Source organism: Myotis nattereri (assembly GCF_964212035.1).
Source record: "Myotis nattereri genome assembly, chromosome: 13".
Classification (NCBI taxonomy): Eukaryota; Metazoa; Chordata; class Mammalia; order Chiroptera; family Vespertilionidae; genus Myotis; species Myotis nattereri.
Window position 1 is genome coordinate 38,105,873 of NC_138088.1, and position 21,247 is coordinate 38,127,119.

Genomic DNA, 21,247 nt, shown 5'->3' on the forward strand with positions numbered 1-21,247 from the left:
AGCCAAGATTCGTATCCTGACAGGTGAGTTTCCAAACCTGTGTTCTTAACCACTGTGCCCACATGTGCTCAGTGCTCAGGGAAACAGCGCTCCCCGATATCCGTGGGACCCCACATGAAGTGCTAGCTCTAGGTCACTCACAGTTTCAACATTAAATCCACTTACAAAGCTGGGTGCTCAGGGTTCATTGTGATTAAAAGCAGATACATGAAAATCACTGTGGAGCAGGAAATGTGGGTGGCAGTGCCCAATCTCATTCCCAGTTTTGTAGAGCTCAACAGGTGCACCATCCCATTAGGAAGTCACTGTGATTATCTAAGAATGAAACAAAAATGTTATTTTTCCATTCATATTTGTTGTTTACCCGGATGCCTAATAAGTTGTTAGGACATAAATTCTTGTTAAGTCATGTGGAACCAGCTGCCTAACAAATGGAGCTGTTGGTTATTTTTTTGGCCTAGGGGGGCCATGAAGGCGATGGAAAGGAGAAAGCTTGGGAACCTCTGCACTCACCCTTTTACCATTGGGAGAACCCTGGAGGGTAGTGATGGAGAAGTCCTAGCCCAGAGCCCTCACCCTGGTTATCCACTCTGGGGAAACCTTTCTGTCCCCGTGTCACTTCAGCCTGGGATAATGGAATTGCCTCTCTCTCTCTCTCTCTCCTCTCACACACACAGCTTTCCTTTCCCTCACACAAAACTATTGTCCTCTGACCCCAGTCAGGCAACGCCCCTTTCCATCTGAGTTCCCTTAATTTCAATCTCTTGCCACTTTTCAACTGTGTCAGGAAGCAAACTGGTTATTTTACAACTTGAAGTTAGTCAAGCTTCAAATGGAACATCTCCCATTGACATGCAAAGTGCCCCTCAGGTCAGAGGTCACATTGTCAACTCAGACCCATATGACACAGTAATAAGCAGACCCACAAACGCACCCCTCCCCTCAGAAAGCACTGAGACTGCCACACTGGACCCTTCGTAAATACACAGAGACACTCACAAGACAGAAGGGCAAGTGGGAGAGGCCTGGCAGTGTGGCTAAGGGGAGAGGGGGTGATGGCGTGGGTGGTGAGGAAGTTGGCACTGTTAGGGCCACAAGTGCACTTTACACTCTCGAACTGCCTGACTTACTATAACAGAAAACTACAGGCATGGGCGTGGTGGGAATGTGTGGGGCAGAGGAGGGGACATGGCTTTTTATTACTAACCAGGGGCCTCCTTGGACAAGTCACTGCTTTCTGTGCCATAGTTTCCTCATCTCTGAGGGGGTTTGATTTCTCCTTGCTTGTCCAACTGGGGTGCCTGCGGCACGTTCACAGCCTGTGTGTGCACCTGAGAGCACTGGGATGTCCTTCTGGGGTGTCAAGTTTATTCAAGGTCACTCTTTTTCCTCAAAGGCATTTTATACCATTGCTCAGAATGCAAAATTTACGTGTATTTTCATTTCAGTAGCTAATAATTGATGACACTTCCCAGGCAGTTACTGTGTGGTTAGTGCCGCGTTAATCTCTTTATATGATCCTCATAATTACCCAATCAGATGTCTTATTCTTCCCATTTTGTGGATTAAAAAACTGGGGCACAGAGAGATGAAACACCCCCCCCCTAAGTCACACGTTATTAAGCAATGATAAAAAAAAAATTCTCCCCCTATCACCTCCCCCCAAATCTGGATCCATTGCAAGGTGCTTTGGAATTTACCCCCTCAAACCCCTGCGGCTTCTTTGGTGTAGCCTGAACAGCGCAGGCCGAAATGACTTCCAAAGTCCTGCTCCGACCGACCTACACTCCTGGATCAATTTTAGCTAAATCGGTGGATGAAGGGCTTCAGCGCACCGGGTGCCACTGGAGTATGGGAGAGGCTGGAGAGGCCTCGGGGGTTCTGAGGGTTCCCTAGGTGGGGTTTCTCAGCCCGTGGGGCGCTCCCAAACCTGCCGGTGGACGTGAAATCCCTTTCTAGACGACCACCTCCCGGCCCAGCGGGACGTTCCAGCCGCGGTGTGTTCCCAGCCCGGCACTTCCTCGTTCCCGCGCGCCCGGGCTCGGCTGCTACGCCCAGCGCCGGCGCTCCTCGGTCGGGAGGGGGTCAGAGGGGAGGTGTCGCAACCGCCTCCCTCCCTCTTCCCAGCCTTGGCGCGCAGTCACCTCCCAGATGAGCGCGCTCGCAGACAGCTGCGGGCCGCCGGCCGCCGGGCATGTCCCTTGATTGCGCGCTGGCGGCGGGCACTGGGCCCCCGCGCATCCTGGAGCGGGTCAACCGAACACGCTTCTCCTTCTTCTCCGAAGTCAAGGGCGACCACCGGCTGGTGCTGAGCGCCGTGGAGACCGTCGTGCTGGCGCTCATCTTTGCGGTGTCGCTGCTGGGCAACGTGGGTGCCTTGGTGCTGGTGGCGCGCCGACGGCGCCGCGGCACCACCGCCTGCCTGGTGCTCAACCTCTTCTGCGCCGACCTTCTCTTCACCAGCGCCATCCCGCTGGTGCTGGCCGTGCGCTGGACCGAGGCCTGGCTGCTGGGCCCGGTCGCCTGTCATCTGCTCCTCTACGTGATGACCCTGAGCGGCAGCGTCACCATCCTCACGCTGGCGGCCGTCAGCCTGGAGCGCGTGGTGTGCATCGTGCGCCTGCAGCGCGGGGTGCGGGGCCCCGGCCCGAGGGCTCGGGCGGCGCTGCTCGCGCTCATCTGGGGCTACTCGGCGCTCGCCGCGCTGCCGCTCTGCGTCTTCTTCCACGTCCTCCCACAGCGGCTTCCGGGCTCCGAGCAGGTGAGCGGGGCAGCTGTCGGGGCGGGCGGGCAGGCGGGGATCCGACGGGAACGGCCGCCTGGGATGCAGGTGAACAGCAGCGGGAAGAGGCCATTGGCTGCGCTGAACCACTGTGTCCGACACCGTGCCCGGCGCTATGGAGTTTATCCCTTAAATTTCACTGCAACCGTGCGATGTGTGTCCCTTAAACGCCCACCAAAATGCTGCAGGTGGGGTCCCCCAAATGCCTGTAACATGCACCGACGCTTCATTGCAAAATTAATGAAATAACGGGGGCTTAACGGCCAGCAGACGGAACGTGGGGATTCGGAGTGGTTAATCGCATCCTGCTAAATTCTGCTCGCTCGCCGGGCGCGACAGCACTCATCACACCTCCTCCACGGACGAGCTTGCTGGGGCACCTGCCCTCAGCGCGAGGAGGAGCTGGGGTCGCGCTCAGCAGGTTCCGTGCGAGCCGGGCACGCGCCCTGCCTGGAGGTGGGCAGGTGCGTGTGGATGGGCCGGGGAGGAAGGGACTGAGAGACCTAGAGACCCCAGAACCAACACGGCCTCTAGGGGGCGGGATGTGGTTTCTCCTCCCGGAGCCTCAGTTTTTCCAACTGCAAGACCGAAGGATGACACTAGCCCGCGGGAGCTTACCCTGGGCACCCCGGGTGATGGGTGGTTTCAGAATATCTTGGGCGCCCGGAATGTCCCGCAGGCCCCAGAGGCTGGGCCCATGAGCTCTATCGGGGCGCCACGACCCCCAGTTGTCATGGGGACCGTGGGGGTGGGTGGGTCCACTATCTACAAACAGTTCCGCGGGCCGCTCATGACGTTGGCTCTGGTCCGCTCCAGTCCGCGCCCCAGAATCGCGGGCGCGGGTCTGTTTGCGTCGCTAGCCTGCTGGGCCCCGCGGGGTATGCGAGCCGCGGTTCACTCTGGGACGCCCGACTTGAGCGCGGGCTGGGGAGGACAGTGATCGGCGGTTCCGGCGGCCGTCCCCTGTGTGTGTGTCTTCCTGCGCCTTGCGAGGGCGGGCAGGGGAAGGACTCAGGTCTGTGCACCTTACCATAAGGCGGCTCAGCCTGCCCAGGCTGCTGCGGCTGGGTTCTTCCCCCACCTTCTTCCTCCAGAGGTCGCTCCCCACGAAAGCTCAGCCCTGGCCCGAGCAGGGAGGGTGGGCAACCCGGAGCCAGCCTGACACAAACCACAGCCCCAAAGAGAGGCGCGTGCAGTGGCCAGAGGGGTGGGGTGGGAAGGCAGGGAGGCTGGGTTGGGGAGGGGAGGGTGTGTGAGGAGAAGGCTTTGAGCCTTGGACCAATGCCTCCCTGGGTGTCTCTTCCTGAGCCTGGACGCAGAGGTGGGCTTCTCTGGGGGTTCCCCTGACCTGTCTGTCACCCAGGCCTTTTGCTGGGGTTGGGGAGAAGTCTGCATCCTGTGTAAGCAGTGTCTTTTTAACACAACCCTAAAAGTCCCTTTCCTAATAGTTGCTGTCTTGCGTGGAATACATTGTGGGGTTTTGCTTGTTTGGTTTGTTTTGTGACCAACAGGCAGGAACTGTCTCAGGCCTGTGGCACTTGATGGAAGAATATGTGAGCCTGTGGCATGTCTCTTTAAGTGGGGCGGGGAAAGCTGGGATTAGCTGAGCTGGTGGGTGCCACTGGACTGGGGAGACCAAGGGCCCTAGCTTCATGGGCAGCTGGTCCTCCTCTGATACACTAAGAATCCAGGTGGCCACACAGATGCTCTCAAGTAAATGGAAGACCAGGCCTCACCCCAGGCCAATTGGATCAGCTTGGAGCTGGGGTTCCACCATCAGTCTTTTGATTTTTTTTTTTTAAGTAATTCTGTCACTGAGTTAGTGCTTCTGTATTTTTAACAGAACTTGAGGGATTTCTCCCCATTTTTTTTTTTTTTACAGAAATAAATGGCAAATCAGGGAATTAAGGATAGAGCTTAAGGGGAACTTATGTTTCTAGATGTGTATCTTGTGCCTCTCCCTTTACAATTGTTTTAGGTACACGCCTACTTAACTGTCAAATAACAAAAAAATGAGGCTCTTGTTGCCTCTAGGCCAAAAGCCCAGACTGCAGCTGCTTGCTGACATGGACGCCGCAGTTGTCTTCTGTGTCCTTCCACTCTGTATTTTACCCCTGGGGTAGGGGGGGCACCTGGATGTGGTCAAAGTCCTCTGCATTCCGCTTCCAGAATGACTAGAATTCTGTGCAAGGCGCTCCCATGGAGATCTGTGTGGTGGTGGCCTTCCCTCCGTTCCCCTTGGGCAGGGCACACAGACCCCTCTGATTTTAATTCGAAAACAACTCCTTGGTCTTCAGAGCCTTAGGAGAGGGATTTGGGCAAAGCCACAGGGAGAGAGTGGGTTCTCACAGCACCGCAGGAGATTGGAGGACAGGTGAGTTGGCTACTGGAGCCCTGTTCCCGGAAATTAGTAGAGGTGGGGGGAGGGAGCATGTAATGAGAATTCCACAGTCCTTTCCAGCTCTCCATCCTCTTCGTCTTTTCCCCTTTGTGTTATGCCTCCCTCCCCCAACCCCCTGCCCCCACCCTTGCACCTGCCAGAAAGCCAACAAACAGAAAAAACCCTCGTTCCTCCAAGGCTGTGCCCTGAGCGTGCAGGAAACATCTCTTTTTATGCTCCCTTCAGGTGAGCAAACAGCCCCAGTGGTTTAAGAAGTAAGTTAAAAAGAGTGAGAAATGGGGGGACAAAAGGGAGTGTGGCCATTAAAAAAGAGAGACAGAGAAGGATCTGGTCTAGACTGAACTAAGTCTCATATTAAAATCAGCACAGGCTTGTTTTCTCAGTCCCCTACTGCCCATTCCTGGCTGTAGGTTTGGCCTGCCACCTCCCACTTGGACATGAAATATGGAGGTTGTGGATGGAGAACATTTCCTACCCAAACCACAGGCACAGAGAATGAACTAACTGACCCTGAGCACAAGCTGGCGCTCTGCCCTCAAGGAGCACTGGCCAGGGGACTTTCTGCTTACCTGGACCCCCAACCCCCAGCCCCACCAAATCAGAAACGTGATTCCCTTTGTCCATCTGGGCAGTGGGTGCCCAGCAGTCCAGGGTAACCCAGCAGTTCAGGGTGACTTCCCTGAAGGGAGCATGAAATAATGGACATTTCAGAAAATGCTGCACAATTTGGTATGACGAATGTGGGCTTTGGAGTCAGATGTTGTGAATTTGAATCCTATCTCTGCCATTTAGGAGCTGTGTGACAGGGGCAAGCAAGTGGTCCTGATCTCTCTACCTCGCCTTCCTCATTTGCAAAATGGGCCTGATAACAGATTCTCACTTTCTAGGATTGTTATGGGGACTAATATTCAGTAAGTGGGCCAACATCTGGCACAGACATGGTTAAGCGCTCAAAAATTACCAGCTATTCTTAGTTTCCTTATCTGTGGTTAGAAATATTTTAAACAGTCTTTAAACAGTGTAATTCTTCTGATTGCTGTAAAATAATAGACTGCCATTTTAAGAGGGTGGACACATCCTAGTAACTTAGACATTTCATCCAGGTCAGCTCAGCCTGTACCAACGGCATTCCTGCCCGTGTGTGCTGTGGCCCCGGTGGGGCGATGACCCTCACTGGCAGCTGGGGAGGACTGTCCACCCTGGCCAGAATGTGCAGCCCATTTATTCTACAAACATTTGCTGAGCACCTCTCCCCCTGCCCTCACCCTGGGTTACATGCCCAAGACACTCTCAGCCTCTTTAAGGAAGTGCATTTTTTGAGCATGCAGATGGTCCCAGGCCCTGGCAGAATTCAGTCCCATGAGTAGGTGTTCTTGTGTTTATTTCCTGGAGGAAGAAATGCCTAAAATCATAAAGCAGGTAAGAGATGGAACTGGAATTTAGCCGGGGTCAGTCTGTTCCTCCTGGTGTCATTTTCATGAGTTCATACTTGGCAGCCTTGGTCCCACTGCCCACCCTGCCCGGATTAAATACGAGGCCAGTAATGCCATCGTGTCTCTATTGAGTGTGGGTTTGGCTCAGGAAACAGTTTGCTTGCCTTTGTTAACATTAGAGGATGCTTTTAAGATAAAAAACAGTAAGTCTATCATTTGCATTGGTATTTTCTGTCTTTTCTGTTGGGAAGCTAATCGGAGAGGAGATGTGCAAGTAGGATTTGAAGTTCCTTAAAATGACCTTGAAGTCTTACATTTTTTTGTTTGAAGAGGTGGGACAGGAAGGATGATTTATGAAGTGATCCCCAGGGTGTTCCAGAAGAGTCTTTAGAGCCCTAGCCAAGTAAGTAGCTTAGTTGGTTGAAGCATAGTCCTATATGCCATGGTTGCAGGTTCAATCTTCAGTCAGGGCACATACAAAAATCAACCAATGAATGCATAGATAAGTGGAACAACAAATTGATCTCTCTCTCTCAAAATCAATTTAAAAATACTTTAAAAAAAGTATCAGAAGAATCATTAGAGAAGCTTATAGGGAGCAGCTGGAATCAGGTGGCATTTGCCTGTAGGTGAACCAGTGTGGGAAGAAGGCGGCGTTTGAGCAGGGCCTGTGGGAAGAGGTCCCTATCCACAGGGGCAAGAATGATACCCAGCGGAGTGTGTAGATGAGAGGCCGGTAGCCAGACAAGGATGTGGGGGGCTGAAGGAACATTGCCGGCACAGGAAACAGCCCATAGTGAGCAAGAGATTGTGCCAGGAGGGTTGGCAGGGGCCAGCTGGAGAAGGGCCAGGTACACCCCTTCAGGGAGAGATGGCCTGGTCTGGGAGGGGTGGCCAGTTAGAATGAGATCTGTGGGTGGGTCGGATAGCTGCGAGGTGGAACTCCGAGGTTCCCTCTGAGGGGGAGGCAGAAGGCGGAAGGCTAGTACTCAGGTTCCTGGCAGCTTGGGGAATGGCAGCTCCATGTGGAGTCAGTGACTCCAGGAGGTGGAAGCTTTTGGAAGTGGGAGGTGGGAGGCTTGACGTGCCTGTGAGGCATCCTGCAGAGATGTCCTCGGGGTAGTGGGGTGAGTCTGGGGTTCAGAAGAAGACTGGCTGAAAGGACTAGATTTCAGCATCGTCTGCCAAAAGAAGCCATGGAAATGAATGGGTGTGTTAGGGAGGGGTGGAGGTTGGGCTGGGAGGATGCAAGTCACATTTAACCACATGTGCCTGGTCTCCTGCCTTCATCCCTTCTGGTCCTGACACTGAGCTCCAGCTTCTCCATTCTCCGGAAACCCCATCCTTTCAGACACAGCTGACACAAATGTCCAGGATGCAGCTTTGCCAGGTGACTCCACTCTCCTGTCACCTGTAGATTGCTGGGCGCTTCCAGCTCAATGCCCTGCATTGAAGTTTCCTAGGGCCTCTCCCTCCCTGAGTGCAGAGACCAAGCCCATGCTCACCGTGGCCTCACCGTGGCTCAGCCACCGTGGCTTGGGTCAATAAGTGGTTGAACAAACGAATGAAAGGACACTTGTTGACTCAGCCAGCTTTACTTCTGTAGCTCAGTAACAAAGCAGGCCTAGCACTTTGGGTTTTCAAATTTCCTTTTTAAAATCAGGAAACATTTCAAACATGCAGAGAATATTATAACGCTCCTGCCCCCACCTTCGAGATTTGACTCGCTGCCAAACTCCTCTGAGTCACAGCCTGGGAGAGAATACCTAGAATCAAAACGACTTACGTCAAAGAGACTTTCCCATAGAAACACAATTATAACATCGAGTTAGAGCTGTGACTCTGGGCCTGGTGCTTGCTGATTTTTTTTTTTAATTTTTAAAATGAAATTAAACACTGCATTTAACAAAGGATGCCTTGGGGTGAGGCTCTTGTTTTCCCAGTTTTGCTAATTGGTAGGCACGTGGGGCTTTCTGCCCTGGTGACTTTCTGTGCCTGGCCCATCGGCCTGGTTTTGCTCATGTCTGACTGTCTACACAGCTGGTCTTAGCTCTTTAGGGAACATACATGATTCACCAGGACTGCATCATTAGTGTTATATTATTTGAGGAGTATGTTTCTAAGCCTTAGTTTCCTCCTCTGTGTAATTCAAAAAGTAGTAATAATACATCTCCATAAGGTTGTTGTGAACACCCAATGAGATAATGTGTTACCTGGTGCGGACTAAGTGCTTTGTTGATACTGACTAGGACAGTGATGGCGAACCTATGACACTCATTTTTTTTTGGTTGATTTTTCTTTGTTAAATGGCATTTAAATATATAAAATAAATATCAAAAATATAAGTCTTTGTTTTACTATGGTGGCAAATATCAAAAAATTTCTTTTTTTAAAAAAATATATTTTATTGATTTTTTTACAGTCAAAAAATTTCTATATGTGACACGGCACCGGAGTTAAGTTAGGGTTTTTCAAAATGCTGACACGCCGAGCTCAAAAGGTTCGCCATCACTGGACTAGGAGAAGAAGGGACTATCTGACAGTATTTTGAGTTTGACCACCTAATTATGATACATGTTGAGAAATGATAAAAACTTTGCCTTTGCCTAGTATAGCATTTAGTAAATATTGAATGAATGAATGAATGAATGAATGAATGAATGGTGCTATGGATGATAATATTTCTTCTGGACAGTGGTTAAGATGCCTTGTTCACCAGAAATCAATAATACGGTCCTTTTACACAAATATACTTTTCAAAACCTATGTCACGTGTTTGGAAGAGCAACTTGTTTCCTGAATAGTTTTGTTCCTATAGTGAAGCGGGCACAGGATATTTGTGTTTGGGAGGAGGGATGGGTAGATGATAGATAGATAGATAGATAGGAATCTTCATTGGCCTACTTATTCACCAGAGGACACTGTTGCAGCACCTCTTGACTATTCAGTAATGTCCCTGCTGTTTGGGGGTCTGTATTAATGCCAGATATTTGAATTCAACACAACACAGTGGCAGCAGCACGGTCACGCCTGCAGGTTCTTTAGCCACATTCCAGTGGTCGCCACTTGAACTGATGGAGACTTGTGCTTGCGTCTTGCTCTGGGGCTGCCGTGTGCTCCTCTGGGGAGAGGCCCCCCGGACAGAACTCCCGAGTCTGGGCACCAGCATTGCCCTGGCGTCAGCCATGCCCTTCTCTGATGCAGCATGACACTTGTAGACGTTTGCACAGCCTTTAAATGAACTCTGTGCCTTAATGGGGACCCTGTTGCCTTGAGCACTGGGCTTGGAGTCATGCCTGGGAACTAACTCTGGCTCTTACCAGCCTGTGACCCTGAGGCCCGGTTGCCTCCCCTGGAGAACGGGAATAATAATGATAGTGATGGTGAGGTCAGAGGCAAATGATTTGTAAGTGGGGTTGCGTGGGCCGTGGAAGAGATTCTGGGATTTCTTGTCAGTTGTGTGGTAGTGTAACTAACACAACAGTGTTACAGTGCCAGGTAAACCCCCAGCTGGAATGAGCGTAAGGCAAAGAAGAAGCCAGCATTTAAATGACTTTCTCTTCCTTCTTGTGACTAGGAAATTCTGATTTGCACACTGGTTTGGCCCAGCATCGCCGGAGAAATCTCCTGGGATGTGTCCTTCGTCACCCTGAACTTCTTGGTGCCAGGACTGCTCATTGTGATCAGCTACTCCAAAATTTTACAGGTACGTGTGCTTCCGGACCGCAGCTGCCCTGCGCTCAGGTGGCGTCTTAGCATTTCTGGGTTAGATGTTACCTTAGCCAGAAGTTACCAATTCTGGCTCACTGCTGAGATCTACTCCTCCTGCAAAAAGAAAAGTTATACCTTTATGATGGCTATTATTTGTCACTAATCACTAAATACAAGTTTATTACAAAAAAATGAAAGACATATGGAAATGGGTAACATACAAACTAAAAATCTATGCTACCCCGGTTGTGAATTCATTGTATGTTTTTCCAAGTTATTTACATATAGACATAGTTTTTTTCTATGTATGTGATAAACCATATAAAATGATCAAATATCAACTATTTTTCAGATTTGAGATACTACTATCTGTTTCTTAACTTTCTTTTTTCGATTAACACTCTGTCATAACATCTTCCCGTATCAGATCCTTTATCTCTGCCTCATTATTTTTAACGGCTTGGTGATCTTCTGTCATACAGCTGTGACATAATTTATTTTATGGGCTTTAGGACTGTGTCCTTGTTTCCCTACCACACACAGCAATGTAGTGAGAGAACACACGCTTTTAAAATGTTTTATTGACACATAATCTACATACGGAAAAGCACACCCAGCATACACACCCAGCCTGCAAACTGACCCCACTCCCGGAGCAGCTTCCAGAAACAGCACGACAGACAGCACCTTCCCCAGCTCCCACCACTCTCCTTCCACCCGCTGCCCTAGCCCCCAGCCCCGGAAATGTGCCTTTCCAAAGCCGCTGACACAGGCCATGGCCTCTGCCTTTGGAGCAAGCATGTAGGGGTGTAAAAAGACCTGCCAGCCTGTTTACATGTATGTGCTGGCCCAGGCCAATCATGTGTATGTGTGTTCGTGCCTGTTTGAGAAGGTTTACTGCAAAGCCTTTGAGTCCTCTCAGAGGTTTACAGTTGTCCGATCTTGGTTTTACAGCATATTATGGGTCAACTGGCACACAGGGATATTGAAGTGGGGCCCTGTAGGTCCTGCTTGCTGTCTGGCCACTTTTATGGCTCTTTCTTGGTAGCTGAGATCTGTCACCGTTTAGATGCTCAAAGCCCAAAGCCAGCCGCACCTCCATCCGAGTCTGTTAGTCCTGCGTCCCGTGGTATCCCCTGGACTCTCCCCCATCAGTGGACTTCGGACCCTCCTTCAAGTGACCCCTTCTGGGGCTTTTCAAGGGCATGAGGTCAGTGCAGGCCTAGAGTTAAGGTCTGTAAGGTGCCTGCTACAGCGCCTAGCATGTGTAAGTGCTATGTGGTACATGTTTGCTGTTACTGTTATGTTAAAAGAAGTGAGGGGATAAGGAAAAGAAATGTAAAATGTATAGAGATGTAGAAATAATTTTAAATTATTTTTAAAAATTATTTAACAAATATTTATGTAGTGTTTATAGTGTGTTAGGAACTAACTCATTCAATACTGCTAAGAATGACAGATGAGGAAACCAAGGTACAGAGAGGTTAAGTAACTTGCCCGAGGCCACACAGCTCATAAGCAGCAGTATCAAAATGCAAGGTCGCCTGGCTCCAGAATTCCTTAGAAGCCAAGAGGACTCTGGTCTTCTCCTTTCACTCATGTCTCCTACTTCTCAGCTGCGAAGAGGGAAGACTGACTTATTCTAAGAAAAGGTTTCCTACTCACCCCTTCATTCCTTCATTGTTTTCTCAGGTGAGGGCCCAACTGGAACATTCTAGGAGACCTCAGGAGCCCTGATGAGTTGGGGGATGTGTAAAGAAAGTGAGGGGATCTAATTGTATCTTCGCCCCATCACTCAGGGCACCATTTCACAACTGTGAGTCGTGATAGATATTCTGTTTCATCCAGGAGCTGTCCTGGGGTCTGTGATAGGAAGGACTGAAGGCTGGCCTTGGGTTTATATGCAGAGTCTCTGAAAACTGATGAATTGGATAGGAGACGCCTCCTTAAGGTTCTATGTGATCTGGCCCCTGCCTGCCCCTCTCACCTCACCTTCTCCCCTCTGTTGTGTCCATGTTGGCTTTGGGGCTATTCTTCCCATGTGCCAGCACATTGCTGCCTCAGAGCCATTGCATCTGCCTTCTTTGCTCCTAGATCTCTCATCCCCAAATTCCTGCATGGGCCATTCCTCCCCTTCAGTTAGGTCTCCATTCAAAAGGCTGTCCCCCACAGAGACTCCCCATCGTTCTCCAGTTCTCTTTATTTACTTCTTCTCAAAGCACTTACAACCCCATCATATTCCTTTTATATGTATCTGTTTGTATGTCATCTGTCTTTCCCATTGGAATGCGAGCTCCATGAGGGCAGCCTTTGTTTGCTGTTATAGCCCCATGCTTAGATCAGGGGCCTGGCTCATCCCTTGTTAGTGCTCAACGAACACTCACTGAGTGAGTAAGGCACTGGCAGGGCCAACAGGACCTTCTCCTCGTGGGCAGTGGGAAAATCACTGGTTGAAGAGTCTGAAGACCCGGGTGCTAGTCCAAGCCTTATTTCTGTGTGACCTTAGGCAAGTCACTCCGTTTTCTCTGGAGCTACATGGGCCCCAGTGGATTGTTTAGCACAACAAAATGAGAGCAGATGATGATGATGTCTTGAAAATCACAATGTTAATGCAAATATAAGACTTTTAAAAAAGTTACTTCTCGCTTACTAGCAAAACGGTTGCCCATTTTCCGGGGGGACTATAACATGTGTCCTCACTTTGCACCTGTGGGTTTGCCAGGCTGGTAACTTGGAAGCAGGTGAGTTGCCGCCAGGTGGATGGAGGGTCTGGGCAGGATACCTCTGAAGACATCCATACACAGAGACACCGAACCAGCCTTTCTGCTGAGTTTTTCTGTCAAGAGCATAACTCAGTAAAAGCAATTGAATGTCAGTGTTAATTAGCCACCTTCATAGAGACACAATTAGCAAATCATGTGAAGCCATGGGACACAAAGCTACACCACGTACCCCTTTCTCGCCAGCCCCACCTTTCACCTGTCACTACTGACTGTAACTCGGGTTCCATCTCTAGGCCTGAGAAGTGCCCCTTACAGATCACCCTGATCTTTTGTTCCTCTAAAGCAGGGTTCCCCCTAATGCACTCTCTAGAACTCCATGGGATGTTAGATATTAGGAAGGGTTCCATGATCAAACGAGTTTGGGAAATGCTAAGCTAATCAAAGTTACATGGATTTCTTGGCTGCAGGACTTCTCAGAGTCTTTACTATGTGAATGTACTTTGGGAACCACCAGCACAGGGTCAGAGGAGGCAGCATGGCTGAACCTGACAGCAGGACTCTATTCCCCACAGAGCATCTCTCTGGGCTGGCGCTCCACGCGTCTCCTTTGGGAAACTGCTCTAAAGGCCCCACCCTCGTTGCTGGTTCTGCCCTGGTCAGGATTGAGAGCAGACGTCACCTGGGCTCTTCCCGTCTTATCTGCCCTTCTGCCTGTCCTGCTTCCTTTTCACTCATGACTCAGCCAGGCTATACATCTTCAGTGGCTTTTTCCAGTCAACAGTTTCCCAGGGAAATAGTCTCCCAGCCACTCCCAAGTACCTTCGATCGGGCTGTCCATGTTAGCTGTTGGGGCTTGGTTTATATTGTCACCCAGCAACCATTGCCATGGCAAGGTGAGACGCTTCTACCCTTTGTTTGTATGTTTCTTGTTCCTCCTCCCCATTCCCTACTACACACTAACTGGAAGTGCAGGGTAGGCAGGGTGCCCTTGCTTTTTGCTATATATCCAGCACCTATAAGAGTGCTTGGCACATAGAAGGGGCTCAATAAATGTTTATTGCGTGGGAGTGAGTCTGTGGCTTAAAGCTGGAAAATGCTTTTCTATCTCAGAGCTTACCTGAGAAACAAAACGTTTCAGCTGAACGTGAAGGTGCTGGGAAGTGAACACGCCTGACCCTCATTCCCCAGCTCTGAGGCCTGTTTGCTATGGAAAAGGAGATGGGCCTTCTGGGAGATGGAGGCTATTGTCTGATGATTCTAATTAGGAAGTTGCTGATTGACCAAGCAGCCCCCAAGGAGACCCAGCGCTCAAGGACCTGAGCCGTGTCGGTGGGGAGCAACCTCTCCCAGCACCCACCTGTCAGCAACCATGGTCTCGGGGAGTGGCTAAGGGTCTGAGGTGGAGAGAAGGGTCCCTCATGGCCTTCAGATGAAGGCGACGAGTCTCAAACAATTTATCAAGTGGCTCCTCAAGCCCTGCCGGTGTGGCTCAGTGGTTGAGCATTGACCTATGAACCAGGAGGTCACGGTTCGATTTCTGGTCAGGGCACATGCTCAGGTTTCGGGCTTGATCCCCCGTGGGGGCGGTGTAGGAGGCAGCCAATCAATGATTCTCTCTCAGCATTGATGTTTCTCTCTCTCTCCCTTCCTCTCTGAAATCAATAAAATATATATATATATATATATATATATATATATATATTTTTTTTTTTTAAGTGACTCCTCAAAGGTCTGGGAGAAAGTTCAAGTCTGTTGCCCCAGATCAGTAGTTGTCGTGCTTTAGTGGGGAGACTCATCCGGGGAGCTTATGAAAGTGTAGACTTCTAGGCTTTCCTCAGACCCACAGAAGCAGAGTGTGCGAAAGCAGCCCAACCAGGTGCATTTTATCAAGTGCCGGGGGACTGAGGCAGGTGGCTGTGGACCACACTCCCGGCGCTGTCCTCTCTCCCTGCAGCAGTGCCCAGTGAGGCACTCCCCCCACCCAGGTCCACACTCCCGCCTGGTCTCCAGGCTTTGTGCAAGTCACTTCACTGCTCAGAGCCTCGTCTCTTGTTCCTAAATGGGGTAATGACAGAACATACCCCAGGGGCTTGTTTTAAGGATTAAAGTTAATCCTCAGAAGTGAATCGAGCATTTAGTTTCAAAGCACATCACGCATTCTGCCCAACGCCAGGGACACTGAGAGCCCTGAGTAGCAGTTGACAAGTCTTGTCATCTCATGTGGGGAAGAGAGAAGAGGAGGAGCCACCTTTCATTATAATGGGCCCATTTTCCTCCTCACTCCCCAGAAGTTGCAGAAACTGCCCAGAAGGAAATAGTAGCAGCAGTCAGTTCTAAAAAAAGACGCAACCACGTAGCTACTTGGCTCATGAGTCAGTCCAATTTGTCTGTCTGTCTGCTCACAGTCATTGTCAGGCACAGAAGCCACAGGGCAGCCCGGCACCCAGGGAGCTGGGGTTCAGAGGCAAGAATGACGCTCCAGCATCTGTCGCTCAGCGTATGTGGCAGGTGCCATGTGACTGCCTGAAACAAAGCACCGCTGGTGCCGAGCAGACGAACCGGGAAGCCTTCCTTCTCAGAGCTCCTGGCACTGGAGCTTGGAGTTACAGGCTGGGCAGAGGCTTTCCACTGATGGAGACAGTAGAGAGCGGGAAGGAACTCGTTTAAGAGCATGGGCTGGGTTTGAAGCCCAGCTCTGCACGTGCTGGGTGCTGTTGGGCAAGTTGTTTAATCTCTTTTAGCCTTAGTTTCCTCATCTGTAAAATGGGGATCCTCAAAGTACATATGTCACAGAACTGCTGGGAGAATTTAAAGAGATAAACCAAGTGATATGTACAGGGCCTGGCACATAAGTGCTCCATCAGGATGAACCTTCATCACCATCATTCATTCCAGAAAATGTCTAAGACAAAGTACCAGGGATTTCATCCTTCTTGGCAGGCAATGTGGGCAGCACGAGCGATGAGGCTGCTTTTGAATCATTCCTTATGTGTCCACCAGGCTGCACATAGGACTAGAGCAGGGGTGGGCAAACTTTTTGACTCGAGGGCCACAATGGGTTCTTAAACTGGACCGGAAGGCCGGAACAAAAGCATGGATGGAGTGTTTGTGTGAACTAATATAAATTCAAAGTAAACATCATTGCATAAAAGGGTACGGTCTTTTTTTTTTTTTTTTTTTTTAGTTTTATTCATTTCAAACGGGCCCGCGGGCCGTAGTTTGCCCACGGCTGAACTACTACTCAGCGGTGGTGGCATTTCCCCTGCAGCCCTCCCACCTGCCAACCTGCCCAGAGGTTACTCTCCTAGGTCTGTTGGCCCAGGTAGCCTCAGCTTAAGCAGCTTTCACCTGCACACACATTCTAACTTGATTCTACGCAGCAGCTTCCAGACCTGGGTGTGCCAATGTGACCTCAGGCATGCGAGCCTGAGATGGTGGGTTATGTCTCCTGAGCAGCCCCACCCTGCGGAACAGGCAGAGGCGGGGAGGGCTGAAGAGGATGGCAGCCCCTTTGGAGCCTTTTATGATGTGGCTCGTCTTTATCTCAGCTAAGCTGGGTTTGCACAGATGGGGACTTTGACCAGGTATCACCAGTGGAGTCACCCTCAACAAGTTACTCGAATTGCCTGGGGTTCATTATCCTCATCTCTGCAGCTGAAATAATGATAGTACCAATCTACAGAGCAGCTGTAAAGATGAAACGCGACAATTTATAAATATAAATGCACAGTACAGTGCCTGGCACACAGGGAGCCCTCCCCGAGGCCCAGCGAGCCTGATTCCCACTGTTCTTGAGGTTGGGATGTGGGTGGGGAAGAGAGGGCTCTGTTCACCCAGCATCTGCTGCCCTGGTCTCCGGCACCAAGAGGTGGACCTAAGCTACTGCACAGAAGCCACAAGCAATTGCATTTCATCATAAAACACACAGCTCCTCTTTAATGAGCTAGTAACAGGTATTCTAAGGAGACTATTTTAAGCCATTGTGACCTTTTAGTTAAACTTGCCCAAACTGTGAATTACGCTAATTGCTTTCAAATTGCTTCCCCTCTTGAGATTCCAGAATCTTAGTGGAATGGGCCTAGGCTAATGAGATTTGTGGCCATTAATGTCTCCAGTCATGTAAGCACCCACTGGGTGGCTATAGCAGGACACGGGGCCAGACTAAGCAAATGGGAGTTAGCAAGGACCATGCATGTGACCAACACATTCTAAATTTGATCTCTTCCTTGGGGACAGAGGTCACAGGCTGGAACAAAGCATGTCCAGCTAACAGGTACAGTGCCCCATCGCATCCTGTGCTAGCTAGGCACCAGTTTGTCCCCTGTTCACCATCACAAATCTTTGTCCCTCTCACCCCCAAAACTCTGGGTACCATTAAAGCTGAGCAAGTGATAGGGGACAGCAGGCCTTCTGCCCTCTGGCTGTGCTTAAAGGACAACTGGAATTAGGCATCAAGGCAGGATGCTGAATGTATCTCCAGGGCGGCCTGCACCTGAGCACTGGACTCTTCCCAGCCACCAGGGAGGTCAGACTCCTCCGCACCCTGCCCCCCCGCCCCCCACCCCGAGCCTGCCCACCACCCCGGGCCTGGAAGACACACTTCACTACTCAAAGTGTGGCCCTCGGACCAGCAGCAGCAGCAGCTGCATAGGAGCTCATGAGAAACGCCGAAGCGCAGCCCCACCCCAGATTCCTTCAGCATCGTCCTGTTTAAGTTTGTATCTTCAGCACATGTTGCTTTTGTGCAAACAATACTTAGCTCTTTCAAAAAGAGAGACAGTAGGGAAGTTGTGTGTCTCAGTCTCTTTGGACTGTCATCACAAAATACCGCAGACTGCGTGGCTTATAAACAATAGACATTGATTTCTCACCGCTCCGGAGCCTGGAAGTGGGAAATCAGGGCGCCAGCATGGGGTCCTGGTGAGAGCCTCCCTCAGGCTGCAGACTGCCCACCTCGCACCATGTCTTCCCACAGCCGCAGTGTCCAGGGAGCGCTCTCGGGCCTCTTTTCTAATGTTTTAACTCAAAATATTTTAAATTACAGTTGATATTGAGTATTAATTTGTTTTTCAGGTGTGCAGCATAGTGGTTAGATATTTATATGACTTACCTGATGATCTCTCAGATAATCTTCCACCCACCTGGCACCTCCATGGTTATTATAATATCACTGTATTGACTACATCCCCATGACTATTCTATAACTGCCAATGAATGAAGATTAATCCCTTCATCTCTCTCTTTCTCTTTTTTTTTAGTAGAATATTTCTAAGGAGTGCTCTCAGTTTATCAGAAGAGGAGAATTGATTCTTTTCTTTTTTTATTGATTTCAGAGAGGAAGGGAGAGATAGAAACATCAATGATGAGAATCATTGATCAGCTGCCTCCTGCACGGCCCCTACTGGGGATCGAGCCCACAACTCAGGCATGTGCCCTTGACCAGAATCAAACTTGGGACCCATCAGTCCGCAGGCAGACGCTCTATCCACGGAGCCAAACCGGCTAGGGCCGTTCATCTCTTCCTTAAGGGCACTAATCCCACTCAGCAGGGCTTCCTCCCTATGACCTAATCACCTCGCAAAGGCCCCACCTCCTAATAGCATCACCTTGGAGGTTAGGTTTTAACAAATACATCTGGGAGAAGGACACACTCAGCCCAAAGCCCTGTGCTTCTGTTCTCACCTCCCTCTTCTACCCCATCCAATGCAGGCCTTTCTCTTCCCCTCGTCCACTCTATCTACAAGTGGATGATTTCCTGCCTTTTTTCTCAGGGGGCCACCCAGGCGCCCCATTTCTTCAGCACACCTAAGTTTGGACCAACCTCACCTAAGGGTGGACCAACCTCACCTAAGGGTGGACCAACCTCTCCTAAGGGTGGACCAACCTCACCTAAGGGTGGACCAACCTCACCTAAGGGTGGACCAACCTCTCCTAAGGGTGGACCAACCTCTCCTAAGGGTGCGCTCTCCGCACAAAATAGTCCCAGTGCAGCGGGGGCAGCAGATTCCAACTCTGGCGCCCTGTGCTCCTCGTGACCCAAATCTCCGTGCTGTCACCTGCGGTGACTGTGGCTCGGCTGCTTGTGTCCCCGCAGATCACCAAGGCATCGCGCCGGAGGCTGACGGTGAGCCTGGCGTACTCGGAGAGCCACCAGATCCGCGTGTCGCAGCAGGACTTCCGGCTCTTCCGCACCCTCTTCCTGCTCATGATCTCCTTCTTCATCATGTGGAGCCCCATCATCATCACCATCCTGCTCATCCTGATCCAGAACTTCAAGCAGGACCTGGTCATCTGGCCGTCACTCTTCTTCTGGGTGGTGGCCTTCACGTTCGCCAACGCGGCCCTGAACCCCATCCTCTACAACATGTCCCTGTTCAGGAACGAATGGAGGAAAATTTTCCGGGGCATCTTCTTCCCAGACAAGGGAGCCATGTTTACAGACACGTCTCTCAGGAGAAATGACCTGTCCATCATTTCCACATAATTAATTTTTCTCTAGAGGCAGAGTGGGTCACTCTGGTGAGCCACTGGTGTGTCTTCGAAGGGAGTGCATCTCCAGGACCCTCACACCAGGGTGCCCTGCTTTAGGAAGATGTAACCTATGCAAATACGTTCAGGGCACCAGTAAATTAAGGGGAGATCCTTCAGCAAAAGCATTGTATCCTTTATAAAAGTATTTGTTATGGGTTTCTTGAAATATGAACTTTTTCAGTGTGTTTGTTGTATGATTGAATGTAATAAATTTTTATTTATATCTGTTCAACAATCACATCTCCTGCATATAAAGCCACACCTGGCTGGTTTCTGAAGTGAATCTTGCAACTGGTTCCGGACTCAGATTTCTCTGAAGGGCCACAGCCACTCTAGGTCCCTCCCCTGGACTCGCAAGGCCTCAGGATCGTTCATTAATGTCGATAATGCTTGAGGAATTTCCCAGGACAACCAAAGGTGACTTTTTTATTTATTTATAAGAAATGCTATGGACCCCTTTAGGAGATTGGGTGTCTTGAAATCAGAAGATATAGGATAACTCCAATGTTTAGAGGCCAGAGGAGCGGGGGAGAATGATCATAGGACATACTTTGGGAAGATGGAGCAAGCACGATTTATTGATGGATGAGATGTACAATGTGAGGGAAAGAGAGGATGCAAGGGTGACTTCTAGATTTGTAGACTGACACTGGTTGGATAGTGGGCCAACCAACAACAAGGGGGGAAGCCTGGGGGGTGGGAGAGCCAAGGACTTTATTTGAGGCTTGTGTGAGTGTGAAATCCAGTGAGATCCAAATGGAGAGTAGGTCGTTGGATGCCAGGTTGTGGAGTGTGGGCCTGAAGGTGCAATGGGGCGAGTCATCAGATCGTGTTTACAGGCCTAAGCTTTTAGGAATTATTCCTGGGAGAGAAGAGAAAGAAGAAACCAGAGCCAAACAGAACCATGGGACATGCCATCACATGGAAGTTGGGCCCGTGCTTGGAATGCGCAGTAGCTTGGGGCCTGGTACATAGGAGGTGCTCAACACGGCTTTGTTGTCAGGTACACCAGCAGCAGTAGTTCCATTGCTTGTGGAGTTTCTTGAATAGCTTCTTCTGCAGTAGGTCTCATGGTGCTCGAGGACAAGAGGACAGGGATTTTCTGTTCATCTTTAGTTAATAGACTTGATGAATTAAAACTATTTTGAAGTGATGTGTGGCTATCTTATGGGTCTCTGGGTTGTCAAACTGAGGCTGAAGGGCCTGGCTCTGACAATCTGCTGCTCTGTGTGATGACAGGTAGGCCTTTCCCATACATGGTCACCTGTTTCCTCCTTCCTTGGTGGGAGGACAAGCACACTGGGGTGGGGGACCCAGGAGCCTCCCATGGGCCCTTGATATGCCAGCACCCAGGCAGAGATCTCTGCACACAGGGGAAAGAGGTGTCCTTCCCCACCTGACACATTTCATAGCTGTCAGCCGGGCCTGGCCAGTGTTTGCACAGCTCCTACGTGCTCTAATTGAATCCTCACTGCATCCCATCAGGCAGATACTGTTTCCCCGTGTTTCACAAGAGAAAAGTGAGGCTCAGAAAAGCCATGTAATCAGCTCAAATCACACAGCTACTATGTCAGAACTGGACTTGGACTGAAAGACTCTGGCACCAAAGCCTCCTGGGAGTTCCTGGGAAACTGGGGCAAATGGCTTTGCAGCAGTTGAACAGTGA

The 21,247-nt window shown here is 50.2% G+C and overlaps 1 protein-coding gene across 1 annotated transcript; it reads left to right on the forward strand.

Moving 5' to 3' along the window:
* The first annotated feature begins 2,176 nt into the window (after positions 1 to 2,176).
* FFAR4 (free fatty acid receptor 4) lies at positions 2,177 to 19,816 on the forward strand. The gene is made up of 3 exons (XM_081104981.1): positions 2,177 to 2,761; positions 10,194 to 10,322; positions 19,145 to 19,816. Exons 1-3 carry the CDS (start codon positions 2,195 to 2,197, stop codon positions 19,532 to 19,534), a joined length of 1,086 nt encoding a protein of 361 aa, XP_080961107.1. The 5' UTR covers positions 2,177 to 2,194; the 3' UTR covers positions 19,535 to 19,816.
* Positions 19,817 to 21,247: the final 1,431 nt, after the last annotated feature.